The 12802-nt window shown below is 39.9% G+C and overlaps 1 protein-coding gene across 1 annotated transcript; it reads left to right on the top strand.

The window, feature by feature from the left end:
- Window positions 1-502: 502 nt before the first annotated feature.
- On the top strand, window positions 503-1997 carry LOC133918872 (uncharacterized). Its single transcript, XM_062362965.1, has 2 exons — window positions 503-1408; window positions 1532-1997. The coding sequence occupies exons 1-2, from the start codon at window positions 1132-1134 to the stop codon at window positions 1726-1728; spliced, it is 474 nt and encodes a 157-aa protein (XP_062218949.1). The 5' UTR covers window positions 503-1131; the 3' UTR covers window positions 1729-1997.
- The last annotated feature ends 10805 nt before the right edge of the window (window positions 1998-12802 follow it).

Genomic DNA, 12802 nt, shown 5'->3' with positions numbered 1-12802 from the left:
GTTCAACACTGCCATGCAAGAATTAGCTATTTCCAATGGCGAATCCATCAGAAAACACGGGGAGCCTGAAGCCCCTTGCCCCTGGAGCACTTGAGAGCCCCCTCAAAGCCCCCTCATATGACCACACGGACACACATATAGCTATAATGATGATATTTAGTATGGATCACTAATATTCATATAAATATATCGGTACTAAAAAATATAGATAACTATATACATATATTACTATAGAGGTTATCTGTAATGTTTACTGTGACGTGACTTTTTAGTAATAATTGACGCTCTATATATTTAGGATCATATATTTTTCTTACCAGAAATGCGGCATAAATCTCGAGGCTGACCTACAAGCTCTGTCACAGAGAAAGAACAATCATGGACGTTCTGAAAGCCGGGAGACACCGGTCCAGCCCACCTCGATCCGGAACACGCAGCGAAACGAAACCAGTACATATAACCCTACCGAGCAAGCAGGAGAAAGAAACCCTGCCTTACCCGAACGGATCCGAACCCCCCACCGCGTGCACCCTAAGACCCGCGTCCACCGTCCATCCTCAACCACCAACGGCTCAGATCCCCTCCTCTAGGAACTAGACGAAACCCCAACCCACCACGCGGCCGCCGAGCTAGACCTTTGACTCTCTCGTAGCCGCGCCGCGCCTTATATTCCTTTCACTCGTTTGCTCGCTCCACCCCTCCTCCATCAAGCGGAACCATCGCCTCTTCCACCTACTCCCTCTTGGCGCCGCCGCTGTACGGCAGGAAGCCAAGAAGCGCCGCCCCGGATCTCCCCTCCCGCCGCCCGCATCGTGAAGACGACGAGCCCGCGCTCGTGAATGGTGGGAGCCCGCGCGACCTCCGCCGCCTTGCAGCCGCAGCCGGAGAAGGCCTCCTTCCGCGGCTTCGGTTGCTGCATGCAGGGCTGGTACCACCGCTGCATCGGTCTCGACCCCTGAACGACGAGCGGACTCGCTGACGTTGATTCTTTGATTTCCCGTGATTCTTCGGTCCTGGATTTGTTTTTCGAGAGCACTTGAGCCCGAGGTTTTCCTTCTTTCCTCCGACGAAGGAGAAGAAATTTTGATTGATTGGTTGATTGCTAGTTGGGTGATACATTGGTAAGAACCTATGGCTGTCGCGGTGCCTTCGACCCTGCCGATGAAGCTGAGGAAGGTAGAGCACCGCGGCAAGGCCGCGGCTGGTGCCGGTGGCCGCGCGCGCGTGCTGGTCACGGTGACCGTGCTCGGCAGCGCCGGGCCGCTGCGGTTCCTCGTAGATGAGGGCGAGAAGGTCACCGGCCTCATCCGCGCAGCGCTCCGCTGCTACGCCCGCGAGGGACGCATGCCGCTGCTCGGCGCCGACCCCGCCGACTTCCTACTCTACACCGCCAACGGCAGATCCGACGGTATACCCCTTACTCGAAACATCATCTGTTACCGATCTGTTCAATAATCCATGAGAATTTTGCCCGTTCCTTGTCTGATGTTAGACCCGTTCTTTATTTGATCTAATCTCTTGTGCTGTGAAGCGCTCAACGCCGATGACAGGATCAGCTTCAATGGGTGCCGGAGCTTCCTGCTCTGGCAGAAGGCAGAGCGCCAGGCCGTCGCCGTCGACGCTGGGTCTGAGCACCCGGCAGCGGCGACGTCTAGCCCCGGCAGGAAGGGCAGCGGCGGCTGGAAAGGCGGGCTTAACAAGTTCCTCAGCTTCAGCTTCAAGGTGTGATCCATTGATGGGAGCTTTCCTGGTCTGCGGTGGCATTGTACCGAATATACTGCATTGATCTTTCTCATTCTTCGATTGGATTTGGAGTTTATGGCAATCGGGCGAGTTGGGAAAACTCGCAATTGTGTAATTTCTCCTTGCATTTGAGTCGATTGAGTTGTTTGTTGTTTAGTTATTTGTTCTCTATGGTAATCTTCTTGATATCATCATCGTTGGAATTATGAATACATCTATCGTGGTGGTCCGGCGCCAAACTTCGGTGTGATTCATTGCCCTGGATTGTAAATTTCGCATTACTTGTGCGTGTCCATCCATTCTCAGTTTCGTTTTCTTTCTTCGGAGTCCATCGGACATCTTTGCCTGCAAATACTGTTGTTCCATTTTCGTTTTCAGGCTCGGGCAGGCATGCTCGTTTTGAAATCGAATCGTGGCTGAAGTAGGCAAGTTGTTCTCGAACTCGATGGTGGCGCGACGCAACTCGAAAGAACATTTTATAAGGCGCTCGCGCGTCTTACACGACGAATGCGGCAGTTGGAATTGGATGCGATGGCCGGGCCAGCCGCAGTCTCTGATGGAGTGTCGACACGAGGGTCAAGCAGAGGAGATAGTTTCATGTGTCGGGTGGTGAGAACAGAGGGGCGTGTCTCTGTATTTAAGCAGGTTAACCTAACCTCATCAAATTAGCTTATAATAAAAAAATTATATTACAAAACCATAAATCACATATTATAATAAAGGAAAACTGACAGCAGTAAAATCATTATTACAAAATAGAAAATATCAAATTATAAGATAGAAAAATTGACAATCGTAAAATCTCTATTACAAAATAGGAGAACACACGAAAGATCAACGATGGAAAATATACGGGATGTCATTCTACACCCGGTTGCCTCTATACTCCTTTTTTCGACGCATTGCAGGGCCTGTAGTTTTTTGGCATCTTTTTTCCAACTTGAAAGAGTTGCTTAGCGTAGCTGCCAATGAATTCAAGCTTGACAGTTTGGCAGATGTAATACTACTAGGTAGTAGGTTGCTTCGACGTGTTTAATTTGTTTCTGAGAAAGCTCCTGTCTCTTGACCTTTGTTAGAAATTTAGCTTTGATTTTGCTATGATTTAAAACTACTGAATATTAACGATTATCGACACTCAGAATAATTTTATTATGACTAGAAATTACTTAATATTGACATTGCTAAATATTTTTTATATGACTTGAAACTACTGAATACTAATGGCCGCTGATATTACTGAACAATTTTACTATTACATAAAACTACTAATAACTACTGACACTACTGAATAATTGAATAAAAACTACTGATACTGCTGAACAAACTACTAATACTATTGACAACTAGCCACACTACTCATGCAAACTACTGAATACTGATGACTTGATACTATTGAATGATGCAAACTACTAAAAAAATTTACTATGACTTGATACTACTGAATACTGATGACTTGATACTATTGAATAATTTTCTATGACTTAAAACTACTGAACAACTACTGATGTAACTACTGAATAAAACTACTGAAGCATCTGAATCATAGTAATTTTTCACATTTTGCACGTAGTACAATCTTGAAAGCATCTGAATCATAGTACTGGAATTGGCGTTAACAGTAGGTGATGTGATCTATAGTAGAAACAAATATGCAAAGTTAGCACTATGTTTATGTAAACATTTCATTAAACAATTTAACAAAAGATACTTACACTATATGTTTTGAAACTATTTCCCTTAACGACATATATTGGAACAAGATCCATATTCAACTAGATTCTAGTGAGCTTTAGCATCACTGCTAGAAACTGATGTGATATAGGTAAGCAACATCTTGCTAATCACATCCCTATGTTAATCTTGTTTATTGGGTGGCATCGAATGCCCCAGCGCCCAACACTATGCCCCAAAGCTCAAAACCATCATAATATCTTTGTTAAGTAAACCAACACTATCTGTGTGGATATCCGACATTCACATTAACTGGTTAAGATAAAAGATAACACTTTGCTTTGGCAGACCTACCAAACAATAATCAAAACCTAAGTAGGTGCAGCTATTGGAAGGGCATCAATTATTCTTAATTTTTTCGAGGGAAGCTACTTTATCATGTAAACACATCCATCTCATAGAAAACATGAATAAAATAACATGATAGGAATATAGATAAACATCACAAACAATCATATTCACTGTGACATAGTATGGCCCCTTCACATGGTGATCTCCATCGCCATGGTCCCTGTTCTCTGGGTCATCACACTTAAAGTCTCCATGATCATGTATTAGTCTATTATACCTAATAGAATTAGACAAATTACATGAGCAATAAAAGCATCACAAGTCGGCATGTAGGCCATTATACAATAACATGACCAGTTCCTTGTCCAGCTCCCGATCAAATCTGTTGCATCCTCGACCAGTTTTGAGTGGTCGTGTCGTGCTGTCCGACCAAATCCGAGTGGTTGCGTTATGCTCCGTGATCAGACAAGCAGGTACATCGACCAGTTTGTCACGATCGATGACCAGTCCTGAACACGTCGTGATCAACTCAGCGAGAAGATCAGTGTCGCAATAGCAGCATCACCTCTACGTTATCCACACGTACTGGGCAGGAACGCCGAGCGCCGATGTGCTAGCACCGCACGCGCGGCTAAAGTTTTGGGAAATCGTGTAGAAGGTTGTGGCTAGGCTTTCGAAGTAGCTTAACCTTGGCACGCCCTACCCACGCCTCTCCTTATATAGAGCTCGCCAATGGGCTCCCACGTTGGAAGCCCTTTAGGACTCTAACTTCTCATGGATCACAATCCAATCAAAACCCATATACGAATTCAATTTGCATGTTATGTTCCAACCCATTAAGTGTGTGACCCGTTAGGTTCATGTATAAATGGCTACGACTCAGAAACCCTTCCCAAATCGAAATCAATAGTAGTCCCTAGCAGGACATGTTGACTCTCGAGTATACACAAAAGATCATATCAGCTAAACCTTGATATACACATGCACCTATCCCTTCACCTCACGAAACCAGTCAAGCTCAAGACGAGATACATGCCACCCTTGTGATAGCTCGACCATTCACTCGATCTAGTAGTGGATTCATCATGACTAACTTTTTAATTATATTGGCATGGTCATGCACTTTCTCGATCCAACTACCTCGAGAGGCTTAGAGATATCTCTCACATTATCAAGGAGGGGCAAATTTCATCTTGATCGCTCATACCCCACGACATGTTTCATGACAAGCCCAAAAACTACCTTTATGACTACCCGGTTACGAAATAACGTTTGGCAGCCGCAAAGTGTGCAACTACACATTTTGGGAATCAATGACGATCTCAGGTCTGAGGATCATGCAGGTACACCATTTGAGATAACAACTGATGGCACATCATAAATAACAATCTCAACAGTATCTCAAGGTGGGTTTATCCAACATCATGTTCTCTAACATAAATATCCACATTATTAACTTGGTATCTCTATATCTATGATCCATGAAACGTGATCATCAATCAATATATGTGCTGGTCTTATGTATCATCACAATGATATACGACCAGGGATCGACTAAGAATAACATCATGATATAAACAAAAAGTTTCATGAATAAGTCACATACTTACCAATCAATGTAAAAGATAGTCATTCTTGAAATAATATATTATTCAAAAGTACATTAACATAAACGCGTGATATAATCATCGTTATGATTGCCTTTGGGCATATCACTTTCACCTACTTAGGTAGCATTTTGTTGATTGAACGGAGCTAAATGAGATGGGATAGTTCTGGATGAGGTGGTACAAGTAGGTTGTTTCGTTAGATGTATGGGATGGTACATGAATGTGTTTAATTGGATGTATAGTATGATACAAAAACGTGTTTAGTTGCTTAAAAGCCATGTATTATATCCATATATAACTTAATTATTTTATAGAAATAATATTTTTATATTTGTTATTATCAATAAACTATGCTAATTAGTACTAATCATTACTAATTCCAGCTAATCATAATTTAAGTTGTCAATAATCATCACTAAATACACACAATAATGATTAGTTATGGTTAATAACATCTAATTGTGACTAATGTTTAACTAAAAATCATTAATAAATACTTATAGTCACTAATTATCACTAACCGTAAATGATTAGTGGAGTTGACAGAACCTGTACGTGGTTGTTCAACTGATTTTCACTCATAGGACCGTTCAACATCAGGATGAAATATTCCTAGAATTTGTACCACTCTAGGATAATTTGGTTCGATTCAACCAACCAAACGCGAGGATGAGCCCTCGTCCTGGACAATCCCGTGTAGACTCGAGCTCATACGCCCAACTAAACACACGGTTAGCGCACACGCCCAATTGTAACTTGGCCAAAGTCGCCCTCCATGGCCTAGCTCACCCCGCTCCGTCGCTAACACTAGGGCCTCACCGGTCGTCTTCTACCCCTTGCCGTAGGACTCTGGTTCGATAACAACACCTTGTCAACCACCAGAATCATCCAACCCACATCGGATAAAGGATGGAGACCATCCAAAAGATGTCATCCAAGATCATGACAAACTCAGCAACAAGGTGTTCAAGGATCTCGCACGTGTATATGGAAGCAGACTCTGAATAAGATTGGATGGAGATGCACCGTATTGTTCCCCACCCGAAAATCCACCCTAATGCTCAATTTGGCTATGTGATAAGTGGTGATACCATCTAGAAGCTTGTGGAGAGGAAAGAGAAGATCACCTCATCCGGATTAGAGCCATATCGCTAGCCTCAGTCTTTCCAATCGAAGAAACAAAGTTGGGTATGAGCCGTCACCGTGTAGAAACCCTAACCAACCAAGATTAGTCTCTTCCTTGCCCCAACCATAAATAGGTGCCATCTGGGATGTCCCCAAAGTGATGAGAATCTTTTCCCCAATTTGTTGTACGCTCTGTACACAGAGCTCTGAGTATCTTCTTTGTTGTCACTCATCGCTAGACCTCTAGGAAGGTCTCCGGCATCATTAGGGTGCCAAGATGAGTTCGCTGTCACCCTAGCTACCTTTTCTGCCGCTCGCTGGAGCCCCTGGACCACAGTGGCATAGAATTGAGCAGAATCGGGTGAGGCTCCATCACGATTGAGCCGTCGGTGCCGTTTATGTCCGTCGGAAATGAAGGAGATTAGCTTAGGACCGTTCAATCTCGATCAACAGCTCGGATTAGAAGGAGTCGTACCCTTTCAACCCATTTCACCATCGTCATCCGATTGAAAACCAAGTGCTACAATTTAATGAACCTAGATCCTAGCACAGCCACGTCATAGCGCCATCTCAGCAATACATCGACCATAAACCCAACATGGCAAGCCCAGTCAGCAATGGGTAATTCTTTTTATTTTTTTCTATGCTGACATCATAAAGTATAGAGCTGACACAATAAAAGAAGGTTTTGGGTGGAAAATAATTCATATAATCTTTTATAATCAGTAATTGATTTTGTTAATTAGTAAATCAATTGTTTAATGGTTTATTTAATTCTAATAATTTGGAAAATTAGTAATCTATCTGCTAATAATACATATAATGTATTCTTTAGTTGAATAAATCCAATAAATATGTTTTCTAGCATAAAAAATATTCTGAAGGATAGGATAAAATCTGAAATTTGTTTTAATAATGCTTAGTAATGTTTTAGTAGCGTTATTTAATTATGTTTAATGTTTATAATTCAAATAAATGCTAATCAATTTTAGTAAATCCTAGATTGTTCTAAAAGATTCTAGAGAGTTTCCTAATCACAAAGTTTCATCTATAGTTAATCTTGTTGTCATGTTTTAATCTTTCAAAAGCTGTAACTTGTCAATCATAGATCTGATTTGACCCATTCTTTCGATGGTTTTGCCAGAAAAATGTGATATTGTGTGCGATGATATTTGTTGTGTGCTATTTGGTTCTTTTTGATAATGGTGTTTATGTGTTGCCTTTTTCGCTTATGTTTGTGAGTAGATGGCAATGTTCTGGAGGAGCTAGAAGGACTTCAGGACCAAGACTTTGAAGACACAACTGAATATTGTGAAGGCAAGTTGTGCTCTTGACCATATTGATCCTAGTATTTAAAATGTTTTGTTTTACAAATATGCATGCTAATAATATGGCCAAGAATCCCAAGAGTTAGGCTTTACCCTAGTTTCCCTTATCATCTTTGTTGTCATGGTTATGGTTTTAGTTATGGAAGGGTAGATGATACTTATCTTGCTTTGGGATGGTGATCATGATAAATGGCTTAACTGAATATGATAATGGACTTATGCAACTATGGTAAAAGATGATGACCTAATTTTTGTAGCAGCATGGAATTGTTCGTTGTTAAGATATATTCACGCGACAGTGAAACCTTAGTGGGGATGCACGTGCTGAGAGGGACATTGTAAAGGTTTTGTAGTAGTTTTTTGGCGACACACCTCAAAAGTGTGTAAGTGTCTAGCTAACACAAGCAGAATGAAAAATCATGACTTGTGGATAAAGTGCATAATCTCTACAAAGTGAAAACTGAATATTCAACCGTACTCACGGTCAAGAGCGGTGATGAAACTTCACATGATTAGAACTTGATGGTATGGTCGGTGTGGTCAACTGTGGTGGGAATTGTGGTTGAGGTGGTTTGTAGTTGGTCTACCTTGGCGGTGGGAGCCATGTTTGAAGTGTTGCATTAGTCAACCTTGGCAATGAGAACCTTGGTTGAGATGGTTAAGTTGGGGTTAAGTCAAGATGGTTGGAATATTGAAGTTAAATGTCTTTTTACTATTAATTCACTTAATTTATTACTTGATTTTCAATTATTTTGAAATAATTTTGCTTTTCTACAAAAGAGCCAAATCAACCTTATTATTGTTAAAGCATTAATATGCATTTTTCCTCACAACTTGTGGAGTATGACATGTATTCACACTTGTTCTAACCAAACCATGCTTATTTGGGAAAGATTTCAAAGACTCCATGGAGGAGGATGCATTCTAGGGAGGTGTTCTCAGTCGATCGCCTGTGGAGTTATCAGTGAAGATGAAGACTACGCTGAGAATCCGTAGTAGTTTTATTTGGTTCTTCAACCCTTGAATGTCTCTTTTATAAGATGATTTACTCAATCAAGTTATGGGTATTGTTGTGTTATCATCAATAAAGTCACTATGTGTTGGGACTGATTTTTAGACTCAATACATAGATGACATTGGTTAGTTTTCCTAGACCGGTCTTGACACTATAACCAAACTACACTCAGTTGGGGAAGATCATGATGACTTCATGGAAGAGGAATTCTAGGGAGGAGTTCTCCGTCGATTACTTGTGGAGTTGTTCAATGAAGATGAAGACTATGCTTAGAATCTGCTATAGTTACTTGATTTCTTGACTTTTGAAGGTCTCTTTTGTAACACAATTTATTCGATTGCATAAAAGATATTGTCATGTTATCATCAATGAAGTCAATATATGTTGTGATTGATTTCTGGACTCAGCACATAGCAGAGATTGGACTGTTTCTTGGTCCGGTCTCGAAACTAAAGTTGTTGAGAGTTGACATTTCACGTAACTGAGGGATCATTCAGTTAGTTAGTTAGGTACGTTACATTATTACATAGACTGAGAATTATAAACTAACAAAGGCTGCAAGGAACTTACAGTTCCTATTTGCATTAACATCTTTGTTGGATCATAGACACTTTTAATATACTCAACCAAGTCAACGCCAGTTCTTTGGTATCTCTTGATGAAAGGATGAGACAAAAGCTTCAAAATAGTAAGCATAATACACTAAATTTACTACTATAAAAAAAATTTATCACTGCCGGTTAAAAAACGACATCATTGTTGGTTTTGGAACTGGCAGTGATTAAGTGGAAATTGATACTCTGAGTATCACTGCTAGCTTTGGGACCGATATTAATTGAGTTATCATTGCCGATTTGTGTTACGAACCGGTAGTAATAATCAGTCCTAAATCCGATATTTTTTAAACCAATTTTTTTTGCACTAGATGAATGAACCCTCGCAGCTTCTCTGGGAGTGGATTCGTCAAATGTAGCAAATTACATGGCCGAGTAGTTTGTGGGACTTGAACCCGTGACCTCACCCCTCGTGCAATGCTTCCTTACCATCTCACATCACAGTTTTAGCTGATAGCTTTGGGTAATTTATTCTTTTGACTTTTCTTGCACATATATTTAGATAATTATTTGGGCATCTATATAGCTTCACATAAAAATGTTATTAACTAGAAAGTTATATATCTCATCGATGGCTACAATTTTCATAGAATGTATGTCTCCATTTGACTCTGTATGAATAAGTTATGAATTTCCAAAGATCAATCCATGTGTTGTTCGGTAAAATAGCCATAACTTTTGCATTCGGAGTCCGATTTCGACGTTTGACCTCTACATTCGAAGCTAATGAAGAGGCACATCTGAAGAAGAAAAAATTGTGTATACACCAGTACTTTCTTTACCCTAAAAAAAAGCTTAAAATACTGTCAACATGACCTTTGAAGTTTTTTATCCAAAATTGACCTTCTCTAATTTGCTTGAAATTTGTTTCGAAACATAATGCTACATTTCAAAGTTAATGTTGCACATCAAGTTGACAAACTCGTGATAAAATTCTTTCAAGTTGCAGTTTTCAACTTTGTAGCCTTATGTGTCTTTTTCGATCATACCTACCAGTATTACACCAGATTCGATAGTTTACTTTATTATGGTCTAGTATGTGGTTTTTACTTTGACAGTTTTGTAGAGTTAGTTTTTGAGGTTAAAAAAGGGGGTTTTTTACTATAAAACCATGGTCTCACCTCTTGTGCGAAGCTTTCTTACCAACTCACCTCACAGTTTTAGTTGATGGTTGTGGGATAGTTTATTCTTTTGACTTTTCCTTATTTGGGAATTTATATTCTATAAAATAAAAAAGTTATCAACTATAAAGTTATAGATCTAATCGAGAGCTATAATTTTTTTATAAAATTTTTGTCTCCATTCAACTCCGTATGAAAAAGTTATGAATTTCTGAAGATGGGATACATTTAATTGTCACTGTCAGTTAATATAATGAGCTGTCAATGATAATGCCTCTATTATCACTGCCAGTTCATGAATAAAACTAGCAGTAATAGTATCATAGCTAGTTTTTTAATTAAATCATCAGTGATACTTGATTATTAGTGCCAGTTTTTGCCGGATGGGTTATTGCTATCTGTTTTTGGTAAGAACCAGCAATGATACTTTATCACTGTCAGTTATTTCCAAACCAGTAGTGAAAGGAAGGCAGGGATGATATTTTCTATAGCAATGATTTCATCTGCATGGAAAAAAATATCACCCCATTCACTACTTATGTGTTATAACTACTAATAAAACTGAAACGGCTCATGAGACATAACCATAAATATTAGGAATGTCCCAAAATTTTATGTGACAATTACTTGAAGCATGATCTCACTTTACCAGCTCACATGTTGCCTTGCATCAGCATCTTTCTGCAAGCAAGCGTTGATGAATGAGCAGAACTCTAATGTTGGTGGTGGATCATCCAATATCTGCAACACAATACTACGAGATTAGGGCTAAAGATATGTTCAAATAGGGGATCTCAATATCTTATTGTTCATAGGATGAACTAGTCTTAACAATACATTTTTACTATCAGACAATTATATACAGAACATAACAAAAACTAATTAGAATCTATGGGTAACAAAAAGGATTATCCAATCAGAAACTTTTCTATTTTTGAAGTCAAAATAGGAGAGATCCAATCAGAACTTGGAAACATACTAAGGCACCAAACTCCAAAGACAGCTCTGGAGAATGAGATGACAAAGTAATGGAGACACAATAATTGATAATAATTCTCATATGGTGGTCATATGTTCTTGTAATAGATGAACACAATATTGCATTTTATCATAAAAAGATGATCAGCGACTTAACAAAAATTATACATACGGTACCCACTAGTTGAACACCGCCTCACCGGCAGCATGAGATCCGCAGGGCCTCCATTGACATCATATGGATATCTTCCAGTAGCACACTTCAGTACTATCAGTTCAAGGCTCCAGATATCAGCAGCATATGAGTAGACCTCATCACTACATGAAAAACGGACAAAGGAGACACAATTATGTCACTTATGTCGGAACCGAGTATATACCTGTCACTTATAACATGTAATAGTGACGGGTAATAATATTACCCATCACATATAACATAAGTGACGGGTAATGATTAAAACCATCACCTATAACCTAGTCATAAGTAGTGGGTCTCCCCGCACCAGTCATAAGTGACGGGTCATGTACAACTCGTCACTTATGACTTGGCATAGGTGACGGATTTCCCTGGGCCAGTAATAAGTGACGGATGATATTATCACCCGTCACTTATTACTTAGATCTGTTATAAAGCTAGCAGCCACTGTGCGGGCCGAACAGTAGTCAACAGTACCGCGCGCTTAGTTCTGGCGATTTTCTCCGGTTCCACTAGAGACTCTCTAATATTTTGTTAATTTAAAGTTTGAATTGGTTCTAGGTCTTTGAAGGTTTGTATCTCTCCCTTTCCTTCTTCTCTAATCCCTATTTGGTAGATTTGTTGTGCTTTGAGTTGTAATCGGTCATTTTGCATCTTTATCTAAAATCTTAGTACAAGTGAGTTGTATTTATGTTAGATTTGGTACTAGGTTTGTCCGATCTACCTCGAGATGCCACAGATCTAGTGTATTTGTTGAGAATTTTTAATCGCATGCTTAACCACGAAATTAAGGTCATTATTAATGAAGAATGAATGTTTTTACATTAATTATAGATGACAGACAAAAGTTGGATGTACCTCAAGACCCGGACTTGTTCGGAGTACCTGAGCGGGGTGAAGCATTTCATGAGTGCTGCCTTGGCGGATATGAAAGATCGTGGTATAACAGCAATGCATTGTTCATGTCGCGACTGCAGGAATGAAAAGAAGTTCCTGAAACTAGACAATATCAATGCACACTTGGTCATGCGTGGATTTAAAGAGAATTAT

The sequence above is a fragment of the Phragmites australis genome, chromosome 5 (assembly GCF_958298935.1).
Source record: "Phragmites australis chromosome 5, lpPhrAust1.1, whole genome shotgun sequence".
NCBI classification, from domain to species: Eukaryota; Viridiplantae; Streptophyta; class Magnoliopsida; order Poales; family Poaceae; genus Phragmites; species Phragmites australis.
Note: the sequence above shows the minus strand (reverse complement) of the source record. Positions and strands in the feature narration are given on the sequence as shown.

Excerpts from the sequence above, each read along its gene's own strand:
- LOC133918872 (XM_062362965.1), top strand. The coding sequence starts at position 1,132 with ATGGCTGTCGCGGTGCCTTCGACCCTGCCGATGAAGCTGAGGAAGGTA. Across the intron at positions 1,409-1,531 it reads CGCCAACGGCAGATCCGACG|CGCTCAACGCCGATGACAGG; the intron begins GTATACCCCTTA and ends TGTGCTGTGAAG.